The sequence below is a fragment of the Salvia hispanica genome, chromosome 1 (genome assembly GCF_023119035.1).
Source record: "Salvia hispanica cultivar TCC Black 2014 chromosome 1, UniMelb_Shisp_WGS_1.0, whole genome shotgun sequence".
In the NCBI taxonomy this organism is placed as follows: domain Eukaryota; kingdom Viridiplantae; phylum Streptophyta; class Magnoliopsida; order Lamiales; family Lamiaceae; genus Salvia; species Salvia hispanica.
The window spans coordinates 47,548,604-47,563,120 of NC_062965.1; the positions used below are offsets into that span (position 1 = coordinate 47,548,604).

A 14,517-nucleotide genomic window follows, 5' to 3' on the forward strand; every position below is an offset into this window, starting at 1 on the left:
GCTATACGTGGGATCTAAATGGAATTTATTTAGTTATAGGGACATTCGAATCTTTGGTAGTATAAAGATTTGCACTCAATTTGATCTGTATATCTTACTGTAATTCGTTTAACCAACTTCTAGATTGAAGAGTCCAGCTTCAGAAACATAACAAAGAGATTTTGTTGTTTATATCATTTCTTGAAATGCGCTTTAATTGTTAGGTAACCTAGAAATCCAGCCTTAATATATCAACTTTTGGATTTGATTTTGATTAGTCTTGCAGAGAATTTTCTTCTCCCAAAATGCTGGGGATTCACATTGTGGAAATTTTACAAATATCTACTAATCTTATTATTTACGTTTTCATCAACAAAACTGAAGTCATTCTCATTGTGGAAATCTGAATTTGCACATAAATGTACTTTTCTTAGATGCCATCAAGACTTGGGGATATTTTGCGTCATTTGAAAGACCTTTGTTCAGGGCAACATTATGATATTTTGGTAATATATCTAAATATTACTCCATTCGTCTATAAGAGTATACACTTTTGGTTGGATACAATTTAATGTACAATGGGTAAAGTAAGAGAAAAGTTAAAAAAAAGTAATTAAATTATTATTAATATAGAATGAGTCTCACCTTATTAGAGAGAAAAGAGTTTTTGAAATTAGAAAATGCAAATTCTTGTGCGACGGACTAAAAAGAAAAGAATGCATACTCTTCTCTTGTAGGACGAATGAAGTAACTTTTCTCGTTCATTCTCTAATTTTCTACTACTACATCCGTCCCTGAAAGTTTGACACAGTTTACTATTTCGGTCCGTCCTTGAAAATTTAACACACTTCACTTATTATCATTTTTGGTAGTGGACCTCATATTCCACTAACTCATTCATATTCACATTTTATTATAAAACTAATACTTTAAAAGTAGGACTCACATCTCACCAACTTTTTCAACTTACTTTCCATTATATTTCTTAAAACCTATGTCGGGTCAAAATGTGTCAATATTTGGAGGACGGAGGTAGTACTCCTTTTATTACACATCTCTTTGTACCAGTGGTGGAAACCTAAAAAGTTTCTTTTGAGATCGTCAAAATCTTGGAATCCGGAAAAATGGATATTCCAACGACATCAACATGAAAAGTTTAAAGATTTGGAAATTGGAAACCTTAAAAATGGTTTGATGCAGAAGACCATGGTTGCGTGAATATAGGCACATGCTAGTTGCTTGGTTTCCCTCCAACAATTAATTTTTATACTCACATTTTGTTAACCAATTTTCTCCAAATCTTTTTGAGGATTTTATTCCGAGCATTAGTCAATCATCAATTTGTTCACACAAATTTCAAAGGGTTGAATGAAATGGCACGTCATGCATTTATACAATACAAAGAATTAATCCGATCGAGGAATATATTGTACAGCAATTATACTTCATCTAATTTTCATAAAAGCAATAGTATTATATTTATTGCAAATTAACCAGCTTAAAAAAACAAGAAGCAAAAGAGAGGATGCTCACTCAATCGAACCTTTTTGATAATTCTGTAACCGACGACCTGATTTTGTCAAAATAAACGAGAGGGACAGTTCCTCTACAGCAGCCAGCAGATATATTATATATATAGATATATAATATATTTCTGAAAATGTAATACTAGTACTAACTACCTAACAACATAACAAAAAACAAGAATTTCTCTACCAGGCCCGATCCGGTGAGCATCGTTGTCTTCTAAATGAACTTATCTATCTTGCATGACCTGTTCGAACCTGGAGGTCTGAACTTCTGTAGCTGCAGATTCGAGCTTGAACGAATCTCATTCAGCACAGAATCCCCTTTCTCCGATTTGATTGTGTCGAAGATGGTTCCCACCACATCAGCTGCAATCCCTGCTTCTACAAGGCTCCCTTGCTCTTCTCCACCTTCGTACACCAACTGCCCAATTTCAGCGAGCGAAACGACATTCTCTAAGACGACTCTAGCAAAAAAACGACCGAGGAACTCAGCTGCTCTCGGGGCATCATTGACAGCATCCTCCAAGACAGCTAGAACAGATTCAAACCTGTGAAGTGATGATAAGTCTGGTATCAGCATTGGGTACTTTTATGTAATAGTGACCATCCGAAAGCATGTCAAGACATACCCTTTGACGAGTTGAGCCTCACTTAGCAACCCATCTTGCGACTTTGTAAGGTTAATAAGCAGCTTTGTCAGGAGCTCCCTCTCCATGTCTTTCCTCTCAAATGAATCAGCGAGCCAGATAGATATCATTGAGGGATATAAGCCTGGGGCGTTCAAATCCTTGATCCACGATGCGACTTCATTCTCATCAAGTGTTGCACTGGGGAAAAACAGATTGAATTCATCTTAGCAAATTACTGAAGTGCCAACATGATAATCTCAATCAAAATAAAGCCACCACACCAACAACATTGTGCATATATCATACTAGAATATTCAGGCAAAAGAAGGGTAAGCATAGATAAGGGTGACCACAACATGGATTTGCTGCGTTCCACATGTTTTTTTGTAGGGAACTGAGGGGAGCCTAATATTGAAGAAAAAGTAAATGTTCCTACTTCCTAGACACAATCATAAGGGACACTGATATCTATCATTTCTCTATCGTCATATTATGAGTTCAATATCAACATTTCGAGTAGTTTGAGATTAAGGTAATGCATTACCCTAAAGTTCAAAGTTCCAATGTAAGCCACCATGCATACTTTTGACACAATACAAACCACACTCTCTGATTTAAAGACTCAGTGCAGGATTCAACAGGTGAGAAGCCGTCAAGCTGATGCTCAAAACTGGCCTTCAAAGATATTCCGCAAATGTCATATCAAAGTACTCTAGGATGCCCAGCAATAATACATATATACAACAAATTCATCTTCCTAAGAAGCTAAAGAATAAAAAAGAAGTAATAAAAATGATATCCATCACATAACATGGATTAGGAGTTTCCAGTGTTGGTTTTATCTGTTCGGAAACTTCAACATAGGTCACACCCAGAAAGATTCAGAAGATTGAGACCTAGAGAGAAGTCAAGAACACACAACAAGACCTCCAGAGATATTTTACAATAAGCCGTCATCTAAACTTTTCTCTTGCTTAAAGTCAAACCAGAAGAATTTCAACACAAATTTTAAATTCATTTCCTTTTGTTGTCAGATGTTGATCCATCTGTGTGCTTCTCAACAAATTATAGTCAAGATGTGTCAGGAAGTACTGTTTGAAATAGTTACAGACGAGCCTGATGGCTGTAGATGTCTAATACTTAATTATGCAATTTCACTTTTAAATTTCACTGAGAAATCTAACATTTAGTTCAACCAACTTAATAAACATCAAGAAAAGGGGAGTGGGACAGGTTGATTATAGCATAATGAAACAACAAACTTCCAGATTGGGGACATAAATACCTGAAGAATTCTTTAATGGTCTTTACCGATTTTTCCCGCAACTGCTCTTCAGTCCACATATTTTCTGCGCTAGTTGGGAGAGCACCACGAGCAGGGGGAGAAGCTGGCAGAGATTTATCAATGCGATCTGTGTTTCTATTTCCATGTGTAACATTCCTTTCTTGGTCATAACTGGATGCAGCAACAAACCTGTCAGGCACATATCTTGGAACGTGATCCTCTCTTTGGCCATAAGCTGCCCGTTCAGGAATAGAACTGAATCCATTTAGACCAGGGCCCACCCTGCGTGCATCTCCAGGACTTGATATCTCAGCCAAACGAGAGCTAGATGCAGATGGCTGACTACCAAACGCCATTCCTCGGACAAGACCACCTTGTGGCCCAAGGGTTATGGAATCATCACCAAGGGGTCTTTGAGGCAGTGGAATAGACATCGTTCTGTTCTCATAGGAATGTCTCTCATCCATCCGAGCATCCTGAGAGCCATGGCCACGTAGCTGTGGCCCACCAGGACGAAAACTGCTGATCTGTGGACCTGGAGGAGATAACATACTAGGAGTTCTAGGAGCAAAATCCATAGACGGACCCCTTCTTATTGAGCCACCAATGCTGGATACACGACCAAGTCTGCTAGTTTGAGCATGCCGTTCTTGCGCAGCATCTCTGTGTACCTCCTCAATCTTTTTAGGACCTTCAACTTTCCTCCGCTGCTGCCACTTATTCTTTCTGAGATCAATAGAATCTCTCAGCATGAATCTTACCCGGGAAGACAGCTTCATATTATTGGATAGTTGTGCCATGATGTCAAAATAAGCATCCATGTGGTCCTTTGCTTTGGGATGATCTATCATTACACCAATTGTGCTCATTAATTTGCACAGAGCTTCTATGTTTTCTTCATCGGGATTCTGGTACTGACCCAACAATTTATTAATGCACTCGTGCATTATTCTTTCAGTCAACATCTTCTTCTTGTATAATTCTCCAATTAGTCTAATGTTACCCAGCATCCGTCTTCTAACACGCAGTCTCTTGTCTTCTCTCTCTTCTTCTGTCAGTTTACTTTCACCTTCGTCAGCTTCATTTGCCTCTTGTTCTTCTCTTTCTCCTCTCTCAAATTCTTCCTGGCATTTGTTCAGGAGTAATCTCTTGAAAGTTATTCTTTCATTGTCCACACTCAATTCAGGCAAGCCCGCAGCAAGGTGAAAGCAGAAGTCAGCATACATCTCACAGAAGGTAGGCTCCATCAGAGCTTTATCAAAAATCTGCGAGATTACTCCAGAAAGTGTAATAACATTATCGATGTTGACTTGCTGAACTTGCTGGAACAGTTTCTCAAAATTTTGAGGTGTAAGCTTGTTCAATATGCCCTTCAACTGTCTCTGTTTCGCTTCTTCCTCATCAGTAACCTTGCCTACTTCATACTTCTTCTCAGCTCGGTGCATAACTGGGGGGGGTGTCTGAGGAGGAGGCATCAATCCTTTCTGGAAAGCAGTTCCCCGCTGCCATCTATCAGATTCGGAGTTATTTCTAAGCAATACTCCATGAGGACCAATGGACTGCATTGGCCCTGACAAGATCCCCCCTGCATGCATGGGTGTCTGAGGTCGTGGATTCCTTAGAACACCGTAATTACCGACTTGGCCAGGTCGAAAACCAACAACATTATTCGCATATCCAGTATCTGCACGCATATCTCCTCGCCCTGACATAAGTGGGCCAGGAAATTTGTTCCATTTATCCTCATCTCCATAGCCACTTGCACGGCGATCTGGTCTAGAACCTCCAGAAGCCCTGTCAATGTTTCGTCCAGGACTAGGATGTGACTCACGCATATTGACACTGGAAACCATCAATACATCTGCTACGTCTGAATTAAAATCAAATCCTTCTGGAAGATCAGTGCATTGATCTGCGAATTTAAGAAGGAAGTCTCGGGAATATCTTTTAGTTGTCAATCCATTTTCATCTACATCAGAACCTTGATTTCCATTCTTTGAACTTTCTAAGTGCGAAGAAATTTCAGCAGCATCTTCCCAATCATCTGGCTCAACTTTAGTCACAGGAGGTTTCTCACTTGGAAGGTCAATCTCTCTAGAGATTTCAGAGGATGTCTGCTTCATGTTATTGCTTGAAGTTTCTTCAATGCTCTCTGCGGAGATCTCAGCACCTTTCTTGTCTTCAGGGCCCTTGTACGCCATATAAAGATCAGAACTGGTACCAGCAGCTTCTGCTTTCCTATACAATTCTCTTTTTTTCTTCTTCCCTCTGGGTAGAGCACTTTTAGACACACTTGCATCTACCAAGACTTTATCCCTGATACTCAAGGAAGTTGGGACTAAACTGTCACTATTATTGTCAATATCTTCATTATCGGGTTTTGATGCATCATCAAGACATTTTGTGCCTGCTATATAAGTCTTATCATCCTGTGCAGATAAACCATTCATTGACACAGGATTATCAGCATTTTGACTGCCTTCTATATTATGGGAAGATGCAGCATAATTATCAGCCATGTTGACATCATCAGTACAACAGCCTAAAGACTCTTCCGGCTTCTCTGTCCCTTCCAATAGACCCCCTGTGCTGGATGTAATTTCTGTTTCAGTGATATCCTCAACTTCACCAGTTATTTTCGGTGATTCTAAAGAAAGAGACTTCAACGATGTGTCCAAATGTTCTTTATCAAATTTTAAACTCTGAGATGTGGCCTGTCCTTCCCTTTCTGCAGTTATCTCAGGCTCAGATTGTCTACTATTTACATTATTAGTTCCAACGTCCTCACTTGTCAAGTCAACCTCAGATGTAGCCACAGCAGTTGATAATGATTCCTTGGAAGTTTCGCATGCGAAATTGGCTCTAGGCAATGGAGATTTTGTGTTAACTGCTTCAGCTTCCAAGGATTGAGAAATCGAACTTGGGAGCGAGGGTGGTTGGTTGCCAACCTGAAATAATAGGGTAATCTAGCTCATAAATCATGAAAAACATTCTTAATGTGGATAGTACTTTATAACTGGATAAACAAACAGACATATCATACCTGATCCTGTTGGCCCGGTTTGAGTGGTTGACTGCATACATCTTTAACTAAACCGGGCACGACTACTTTATTTCTTGCCTCAGTAGCAGTGCTTTTTAATATTGATGCAGAACCATCCTTAGTAACAAAAGCAGGAGCCGTAGTGTTACATGCAATGCTCTCCACATTGATAGAACCTGATGATGCAGCAGATATAGATGACACTCCTAAACCAGGCTTAGAATGTGGTGTAGAAATCCGAGATGATGATTCAACTTCCTTTTGTGCACGAGCACAATCCTCTCCAGATAAAGTTAATGGTTCTAGCTCTGCCTTTCTCACAGTAACTGAACTTGTACCTGGTAATGGCTCTTTCTCCCCATGAATGCCAACAGGTGGCTTAATTGTCACCTGCAGTAGATGAGGCGAAAATATCACAAATTAACAAAAAAAATCACTCAATCCTATCAAGGCATGGAATTTTTGAATTAAAATAAGCAGAGCAAAACTAGCCTAAAAGAAAACTACCAACTAACCTGATTGTAAGACCTTGGTGGTTGAGAAGTGGGTGGAATGCTGCTCAATGGAACGGAGCTAGCAGCAGGAAAATAGACAGGGTTTGTGTTATAAGAATTAGAATAGAAATTCATCGGGTGATTTTGAGGAAATGGTGGGAGGGGCTGTGAATGAGGTGGCATAACAGGATGTGATTTAGGAGCAGGCGAACCCTCCAGTCTCAACTCTTCATGAGTATCTGGATGTGTAATCTTCACAGTTTTCCGAGAACCGCCGTATTTTCCAGCCTGCTGCTGAGAAAACTGTGGGGCCATATTGATTCCCATGTTACCCAACTGAGGAGGTAGTTGATGAGTCATCGGTGGTGGAAAGTTAAAGTTCTGTCCTTGCATCATTCCTTGAGACTGCATCGGATGTGGCTGAAGACTTGAAATAAACATTGACTGCTGCATTTGAGGATTCCCCATAGGTAGGGCCATCTGCATTGACAGAGGCAATGCCCCTGGCATGGCTTGAGACTGAATTTGAGGATTGGGACCACCAAATGGAACAGAAACCTGTGGCTGGTGAAATGGCATTTGCATGGGCATACCAGGCATAGCATGTATAGCTGGCTTCTGGATTTGAGTTACAGGTGGTGCAACAGATACCTGAGTGTCCCTCTTAGATCTGGAAAGTGGGTGAGCTTCGCGAGCGTTTGTTTGGTTTGGAACACCTGCATCCTTCTTTACAGCTGGTTGCTTGGGCAAGGGAATCGGCACAGGACCACCAGCCCTTAATAAGTTTTGGCGAGCCTGAAATGAAACTATCCAATTAGCAAAACATACTACACAGAAGCATAGCTATCACGATCATAATGTTGCATTTTGCATGTTGTTAGAAATGAGTAATCTTGAGCAACAACCCACCAATAAGTCTAAGAAAAAATTTCAATAATGATGCATAATTTGACGCAGTTCCTGTTAAGTACACAGAACCCTCTGGTCTAGATTGTTTCTTTTCACTTTTGCAGACATCATTGAAGCACAATCTCATAAACCCAAAAAAAACGATTAGCATTATAATGCGCGAGGAAATTCTCCATCACGAAGATATCATACAACTCTATCCTTTACCATCTGTTAGCAGCTTCTGGAAGCCATGTGAAAATCAAATATAGATTATAGAGAATGTCTAACCTGGTCCTTTTTCTGCTCATCCAAATTTGGTGGCGCAGAGCTTGTTCTAGCAGGTACCTAAAAAACAGAAAGGCACCTTCTGTAATTAGAAATTGGAGTTTGGGGACTCAGACAATAATATTGAAGGGCCCTCCACAGAATTCTGCATTACCTGCATACAACCAGGACTTATGGAGCCGAACTGCAGGCCAAGTGGCCCTGTTGCATCTCCTGAAACATGGAACAAACAGAAATATCAAATGAAAATCGATAAAACAAAGACAGACATAACTGTTACACTGAGTAACTAACATACTATTCTCAATCTTATTTTGAGATTATGTCAAGAGTCATTTCAACTGCTTAAAATATACTGTGCACTAACAACATGCCATACCTTTAGTAGGTGTTTTAGGTAACTCAGACTCAGAATTAGCAGCAGAAACATTAGATGTTGGAGCTTCATTTGAAACATCAGAAGACGGAGATCTAGGAACAGTTTGTGTGGTCTTTTGGGCAGGAGCATCTGTCAGATTGACATTGGTAGGTGTGCCGCTAACTGGAGATACCCCAACCAAATATGTAAAAGGACAGTTCATCAGAAAGAAGAACCAGTAAGTTGGTAACTTGAAAAACAATAAAACCAAGAATTCATGGAAAATTACGAAAATACTTAGTAAATAATGAATAATGATGATCGTTGTGTGTGCATGATCCTTAGAATTAAACTTATTCAATATAATGTTCCTCGAACATCAAAAAATTTATCATCTTCGATAACCACCATCTATCCAACACTAAGGGTCATACAAATAAACTCAACTCGTTTCCTGGAAAGAATAAGAAAATACTCGTTTCCAATTGCCAGCACTCGGCGAGTAGCACTACTAATGAATGTAATATAACAACAAAAAATCCAAGTCACATACCATGAGTTGGCTGCTGTTCTTGAGGACCATTATGGAAAGCATGTCCAGCAGAATCTGAACCCACATTCGGACTTCTTACCCTCGGACCACCTTGGGCATTGTTGTTATACTTCTTATTGTAACTGGATCACAGAAACATAACAAAACATCAACCCATCATCCAACAACCAAACACATCCCCGCCCCCCTCCAAACCCTAGCTCTCACATTCACAATCATCGTCTACCAACAAAAAACACAAAACTCATCCGCACATGTATGCAATAAGGGATGCGCAAGAAAGCAACAAAACCCTAGTCCAAATTCAATTCAATCTCAGAAAAGCATACCCGCGGCCGGCAGGATTTGAAGGGGCGCCGCCACCGCCCTTATTGGAGGCGCCGCCGTGGAACTGACGCTGCTGATTGGAGCTACCGGATCGGCCGGTTTTCCTGTACTGCGTGGAATCGCTCCTCTCAGCCCTTGATTGATTATGGGACATAAATCCTAATCTTTTATGGCAAAAAAAGAACCGCTTTTCCCGAAATTCAGGCGAATTTAACACCCTACGAGGATCAGCCTATCAAATCAAAACCATCAGAATCAATAATATGTCGCACATTCAATTGGAGAAACAATTTATTCAAATTAAATCGATCAAAATGCGAAACTAATTGAACCTGTAGCGTGTGAGAGAGAAATTAGGGTTTCTAGTGGGAGAGAGGAATGGCGGGAACCATGCCCCTGGGTGAACCGTTGGGGAAAATGGAAAGGGTATGGAGAAGAAGAAAGAGATGAAGAGAAAGAGATGAAGAAAAAAATAAAAGGAAAATGCTACTGTGCATTAACTGTGTGATTTTGTGTTTTATGGTTAAAACATAGACGACGAAGAAAGTGGGGAAATTACTTTACAATGTTTATATAATTTAAGTTAGTCTCATCATTTGGATTTTGGACGAATATATCTGAAACCTTAATTGAACTAATTAAGCTAATTTTATATGGGAGTCAATTAGATTAAAATATTTATATGTATCTATCATAGTTTTGGAGATATTTACAAAACTATCATTTTATTAATTTAAAATTTAAAATTTAATAAAAAATGATTTTGTTAAAGAACTTGTACAATTAAACATCCGTTGCTTTAGTTACTAGCACACCTCAATCACTTAATGCCATTACGAATAGTGAAATCAAATAAAAATAGCTAGCTAATAAGTAATAACACAAGAAATATCATTTGGTCTTCATTCTAACGCTAATTCTAACTTTTTCCTTACTCTACAATCAATATTCATTAACATTGAAATAAAAAAGATGAAAAGTCAGTTAAATAAAAAAGACTCTTGGTTTGTACTATCTATAAATAATTTCACAAAATAATTCTTTGAATCAAAATTCCTCTGACCAACACATGCGGTGGTGCCATTTAAATGGGAGCGGTGGTGCCATTTAAATGGGAGGAAAAGTCAGGTACGCCTAAATTAGTTGTGAATGCCGGAGGTGATGATCTCGATTTTGTATTTGCTGTCGGTTGAGATAATTGGGAAACGCATCTCCCCCTATGGAGGAGCTCTTCAACGGCAGTGTGATCACTGCAGAACAAAGTGATAGGCGAAATCAGGAGTTGGGAGAGAGATAAAAATGGAGGTGGAGGTTTGGGAGAGAGATAAAATGAGGCGGACTATTGTGTAAGCAAATTGTTTTTAAACGGAAGGGATCACTTCATACTTGATATACTCCATTTCACAATACAGCATTAAAAAATTGACAAAATAGACCTTATTTTATGGAAAGAGAAGTTTGTTAAAATATACTCCTTATTTCTTGCACTTTTTTACTTCTACACAGCTTTCGATTTTATTAATTCTGAATATATTTTAATTTCTAACTTCTTTCTTTTCAAAAGTTATCTCTTTATAATTTAGTTTTCTGCTATATAAATTTAAAAGTTTATCTCTACATAATTTAGTTAAAATATCCATATTTTTCTATGTGGTAGTGTTGTATTTTCTCTCTTAATGTTATAAGTATGCTATCTGTTATGATAGTATTCTCCCACATTACTCTATTAGTATTCTTTTACACGAAATAAGTAAACTATTTATAGGAGTATTAAAATCAAAATTAAAATATCATAAAAAGAAAAGAAAAAACGTTGAAAAACTTCAAGTAACACGAAAGAAAATAAGTATAAAGTAAAAAAAAAAGTATTTTATATTCAAATTTTTAAAGGGGGTTATAATTTATTTATTATGAATATTACTTTCATATATATTATGCATGTATCAAACAATCATGATCTCTTACTTTATCTTCAAGTGTACAACGCTGACCTCCCTCACATACTCGTATTCAAAATATATCAAACTTCCGACTCATTGGTTATAGAAAAACATCTTACCTATACGTTATCAACAAAAATAAAATAAAAGAATGAAACTAAAAAAATGTAGTACTAGAATACAAAATCCAAGATAACAAAATTGAATGATAATTTTTTTTTATTAAAATTAAGCAAAATTAACTGACAGAGTGCTAGAAAAGACATAAAATCCAAAACAGTAGTAGTAAAATTAATTGACATAAATATTTACTGAACATATTTGAATGAGGAACGATTTTTATATTTGTAAGTTTAAATTTCTTTATTTGAGTGGGGAGGTTATACTGTAATTTGGAAATAACTTTTCTTTTCATAAATAAAAACCACTTGTCAACTTTTAAGTGGTGTATTAAGAAATGGAGTATACAAAGTATGAGGTGATCCCTTCCAGTTTTCGAACTAATGAATTTAAATTCTTGGTGTACCTTTTGTTGGTTTAGTTAGTTTATTGAATAGTTTAGACTTTAGACTATTAAATGGCTCATTAATTTACCAATCACATAAATTAAGAATGAATTGCCAATTTGATACCTATTAATCTCAGTAATTGTCAATCAATTAACAATTTAACCGTTAATTGGTCTCATTTTTCTAAATGACCATTAATTTCATCAATCTCATAAATAAAAAATGAATTTGGCAATTTGAGATTCATTTATCTCATTAATTGCCGATCAATCAATAATTCACTAATTAAAATCATGTTACATTTTTAATTTAATTTTTCATTCATCAATAATTTGTCATAAGTGATTTCTTATTCTTATTTGAATTGCTTATTATTTTAAAGATTTCGTATTTTGAAGTTATTTACAAAACTGCCATTTCATATTTTAAATTATAATTTCATTAAACTTGACTTTTGTTAATGAAATTGTAATTATATATCAGTCTTGATTTTCGTCTTTTTATGAAGTGGCATTTCATCGGTTAGACGGTTACTGACAGGGCTCTAGAGTGCAGTGCAGGTGTTGTGTGGTATGTGTCCCTCGATCTAATAGATCCAGAGGATTCGACTAGACTTCAGAGGCTAGAAGATCGTGAAACTATCAGAAATGGGTCGTTGGGTGCACTCTATTCCTTCAAAAACCTCAACCCACTATACTACAACTTAGTACATGGAAGTAAAGGATCGATCCCACGAGGAAGAAGGTGTCACGAAACTGCATTTGAGGATGTTTTGGGAAAAGGGATTGGCTGCTGCCACGCAATTTTGTGGGTCGAGAACCTAAAACTACTGGGTCTGAGAGATAAGCAAAACTTTACTCTACCTATTGGGTCTAATAGATCAGAAGAACTTTACTCTACCTACTGGGATCTAAGAGCTGAGAGCGTACGAAACATACATGACTTAGAGAAACCGAGATATTTTAAAGTTCTAAGACAACTGGAGTAAACTTAACTAGACAGACTTTCCTAATTTGGACAGACAAGCATAAAGCAAAAAGCAAAGACAAATTTCCTTAAACTAGCAGTGGTCTGGCAAAGCATGCGTAAAAGTAAAAAAAACAAGCAGATCGTACGACAGTGGTCTAGGGAAGATGCAGAAAAAGCAAAGTACATGCTGAAAACTACTGACATAAAGCAGATCTGGTTCTAACTACCAACAACTTCATCTTCTTCGGGAATCAAACGAGAATAGTAGGTAAAACAGAGTTTTAAACACCATGAAAACAGAGCAAACTTTAGATCTAGACTTAAAACGAGAAATTAAAGCCTAAACTAACAGATCTACGCTACTGGACCTAAAGGATGCAGAAACAGAAAGTAAATAGCCATAATCATGCACAACGTAAACATCAAGCACCAAATACGCGAAACTCCAACTAAAAAACACCACGATTCAACAAATCCAAACATCTCCATATGCAAATCCCCAACCTCCAACAACAAACCAACAAATTTCAGCTCCAAACATCCAATAACAAACAAAAGCTAAAAGCAAGAGATAAACATAAACTCAAAGACATCCAACCAAAAGCAAACATAAACTTCCATAATAACTAGAAATGGGTCTGAATCCAGTAGATCAAAGTCAGAAACTAGAGTTACGAACTTAAAAACCACAAAGTACTAAACGAAAGCAAGTAAGATTGTTTCTTCGCCTTCACAAGGCGGTGTTACACAGCAAAATAACGATGACGATGAGAACCACGGTGGCCAGAATCCTCCATGTCCAAGTGCGCAGCAACACAAAATGAAAATTTGAAGTATGGAACTAGAAAACTAGAGCTAGGAAAGCGTAGAAGTGGTTGTTCACCGTCTCTCTTGTTCTTCAAGGTTGGGCTACTTATATATGCGAGGCTCTGATCCCTAGGGTATCCCTCTGCTGATTTGACGCTCTTGCTCTTGAGTAAGACTCTTTAAAATAATTTGCTCTCGCTCCATTCTGCTCCTGTCGCCAACTTTTGGTTCTCCCAGGTCCAAACGATGACTTCTGATTTTTGCTTCAATTTCATACTTTTGCATCTGCCAGGTCAGGTAACAAAGAACTCCTTGGGTCCGATGATTTACTACGCACCAACTCATAAATGCACATTAGCGCCCCAAATGCACAGAATTTTAACCCTAAACCAATGCATGAAACGAGCCTTATCAGTTACTAATCTTTTTATTTAATCAACCAATCCTATTTGAAACGTCCAAATAATTACGAGGCATTTTAATTATAATAGTGGATATTAGGATTTGGAACAGTAAGAGCATCCACAGTGGGACGGACGATGCATCGTCTGTCGCATCGTCCGCCACTGTGGCATCGCGGACGATGGGTTAACCATCGTCCGCGGACGAAGCGCGGACGATGCGTTAACCATCGTCCGCGGACGAAGCGCGGACGATGCGCATCGTATGTCGCATCGTCCGCCACTGTGCCATCGCGGAGACAAACGATGCGACACGTTTTTTTTTTTAATTTAATTTTATTTTATTTAGTGCACTAATCTAGACCGGATTGGCCTCAGCTGCAGATTGAGACTACTCTAGACCGGATTTAGTGCACTTTTTTTTTTAATTTCTTAGTTTGTAACTTTTTTTTTATTTCTTGGTTTGTAACTTTTTTTTAATTTCTTAGTTTGTAATTTTTTTTTACTTCTTATTTTGT

At 37.8% G+C, this 14,517-nt stretch overlaps 1 protein-coding gene across 1 annotated transcript; it reads right to left on the reverse strand.

Moving 5' to 3' along the window:
- Positions 1 to 1,505: 1,505 nt before the first annotated feature.
- Positions 1,506 to 9,862, reverse strand: LOC125202490 (eukaryotic translation initiation factor 4G-like). Its single transcript, XM_048100888.1, has 11 exons — positions 9,706 to 9,862; positions 9,376 to 9,605; positions 9,047 to 9,168; positions 8,515 to 8,676; positions 8,290 to 8,348; positions 8,139 to 8,195; positions 6,981 to 7,754; positions 6,466 to 6,855; positions 3,423 to 6,370; positions 2,138 to 2,335; positions 1,506 to 2,056 (listed from the first exon to the last, which is right to left on the reverse strand). The coding sequence occupies exons 2-11, from the start codon at positions 9,525 to 9,527 to the stop codon at positions 1,726 to 1,728; spliced, it is 5,193 nt and encodes a 1,730-aa protein (XP_047956845.1). The 5' UTR covers positions 9,528 to 9,605; positions 9,706 to 9,862; the 3' UTR covers positions 1,506 to 1,725.
- Positions 9,863 to 14,517: the final 4,655 nt, after the last annotated feature.

Coding starts and splice junctions, on each gene's coding strand:
- LOC125202490 (XM_048100888.1), bottom strand. CDS start 9,527: ATGTCCCATAATCAATCAAGGGCTGAGAGGAGCGATTCCACGCAGTAC. Junction 8,677..9,046: donor AGAACAGCAGCCAACTCATG/GTATGTGACTTG, acceptor GGGTATCTCCAG/TTAGCGGCACACCTACCAAT. Junction 2,336..3,422: donor ACCATTAAAGAATTCTTCAG/GTATTTATGTCC, acceptor GTTTTTCCCCAG/TGCAACACTTGATGAGAATG.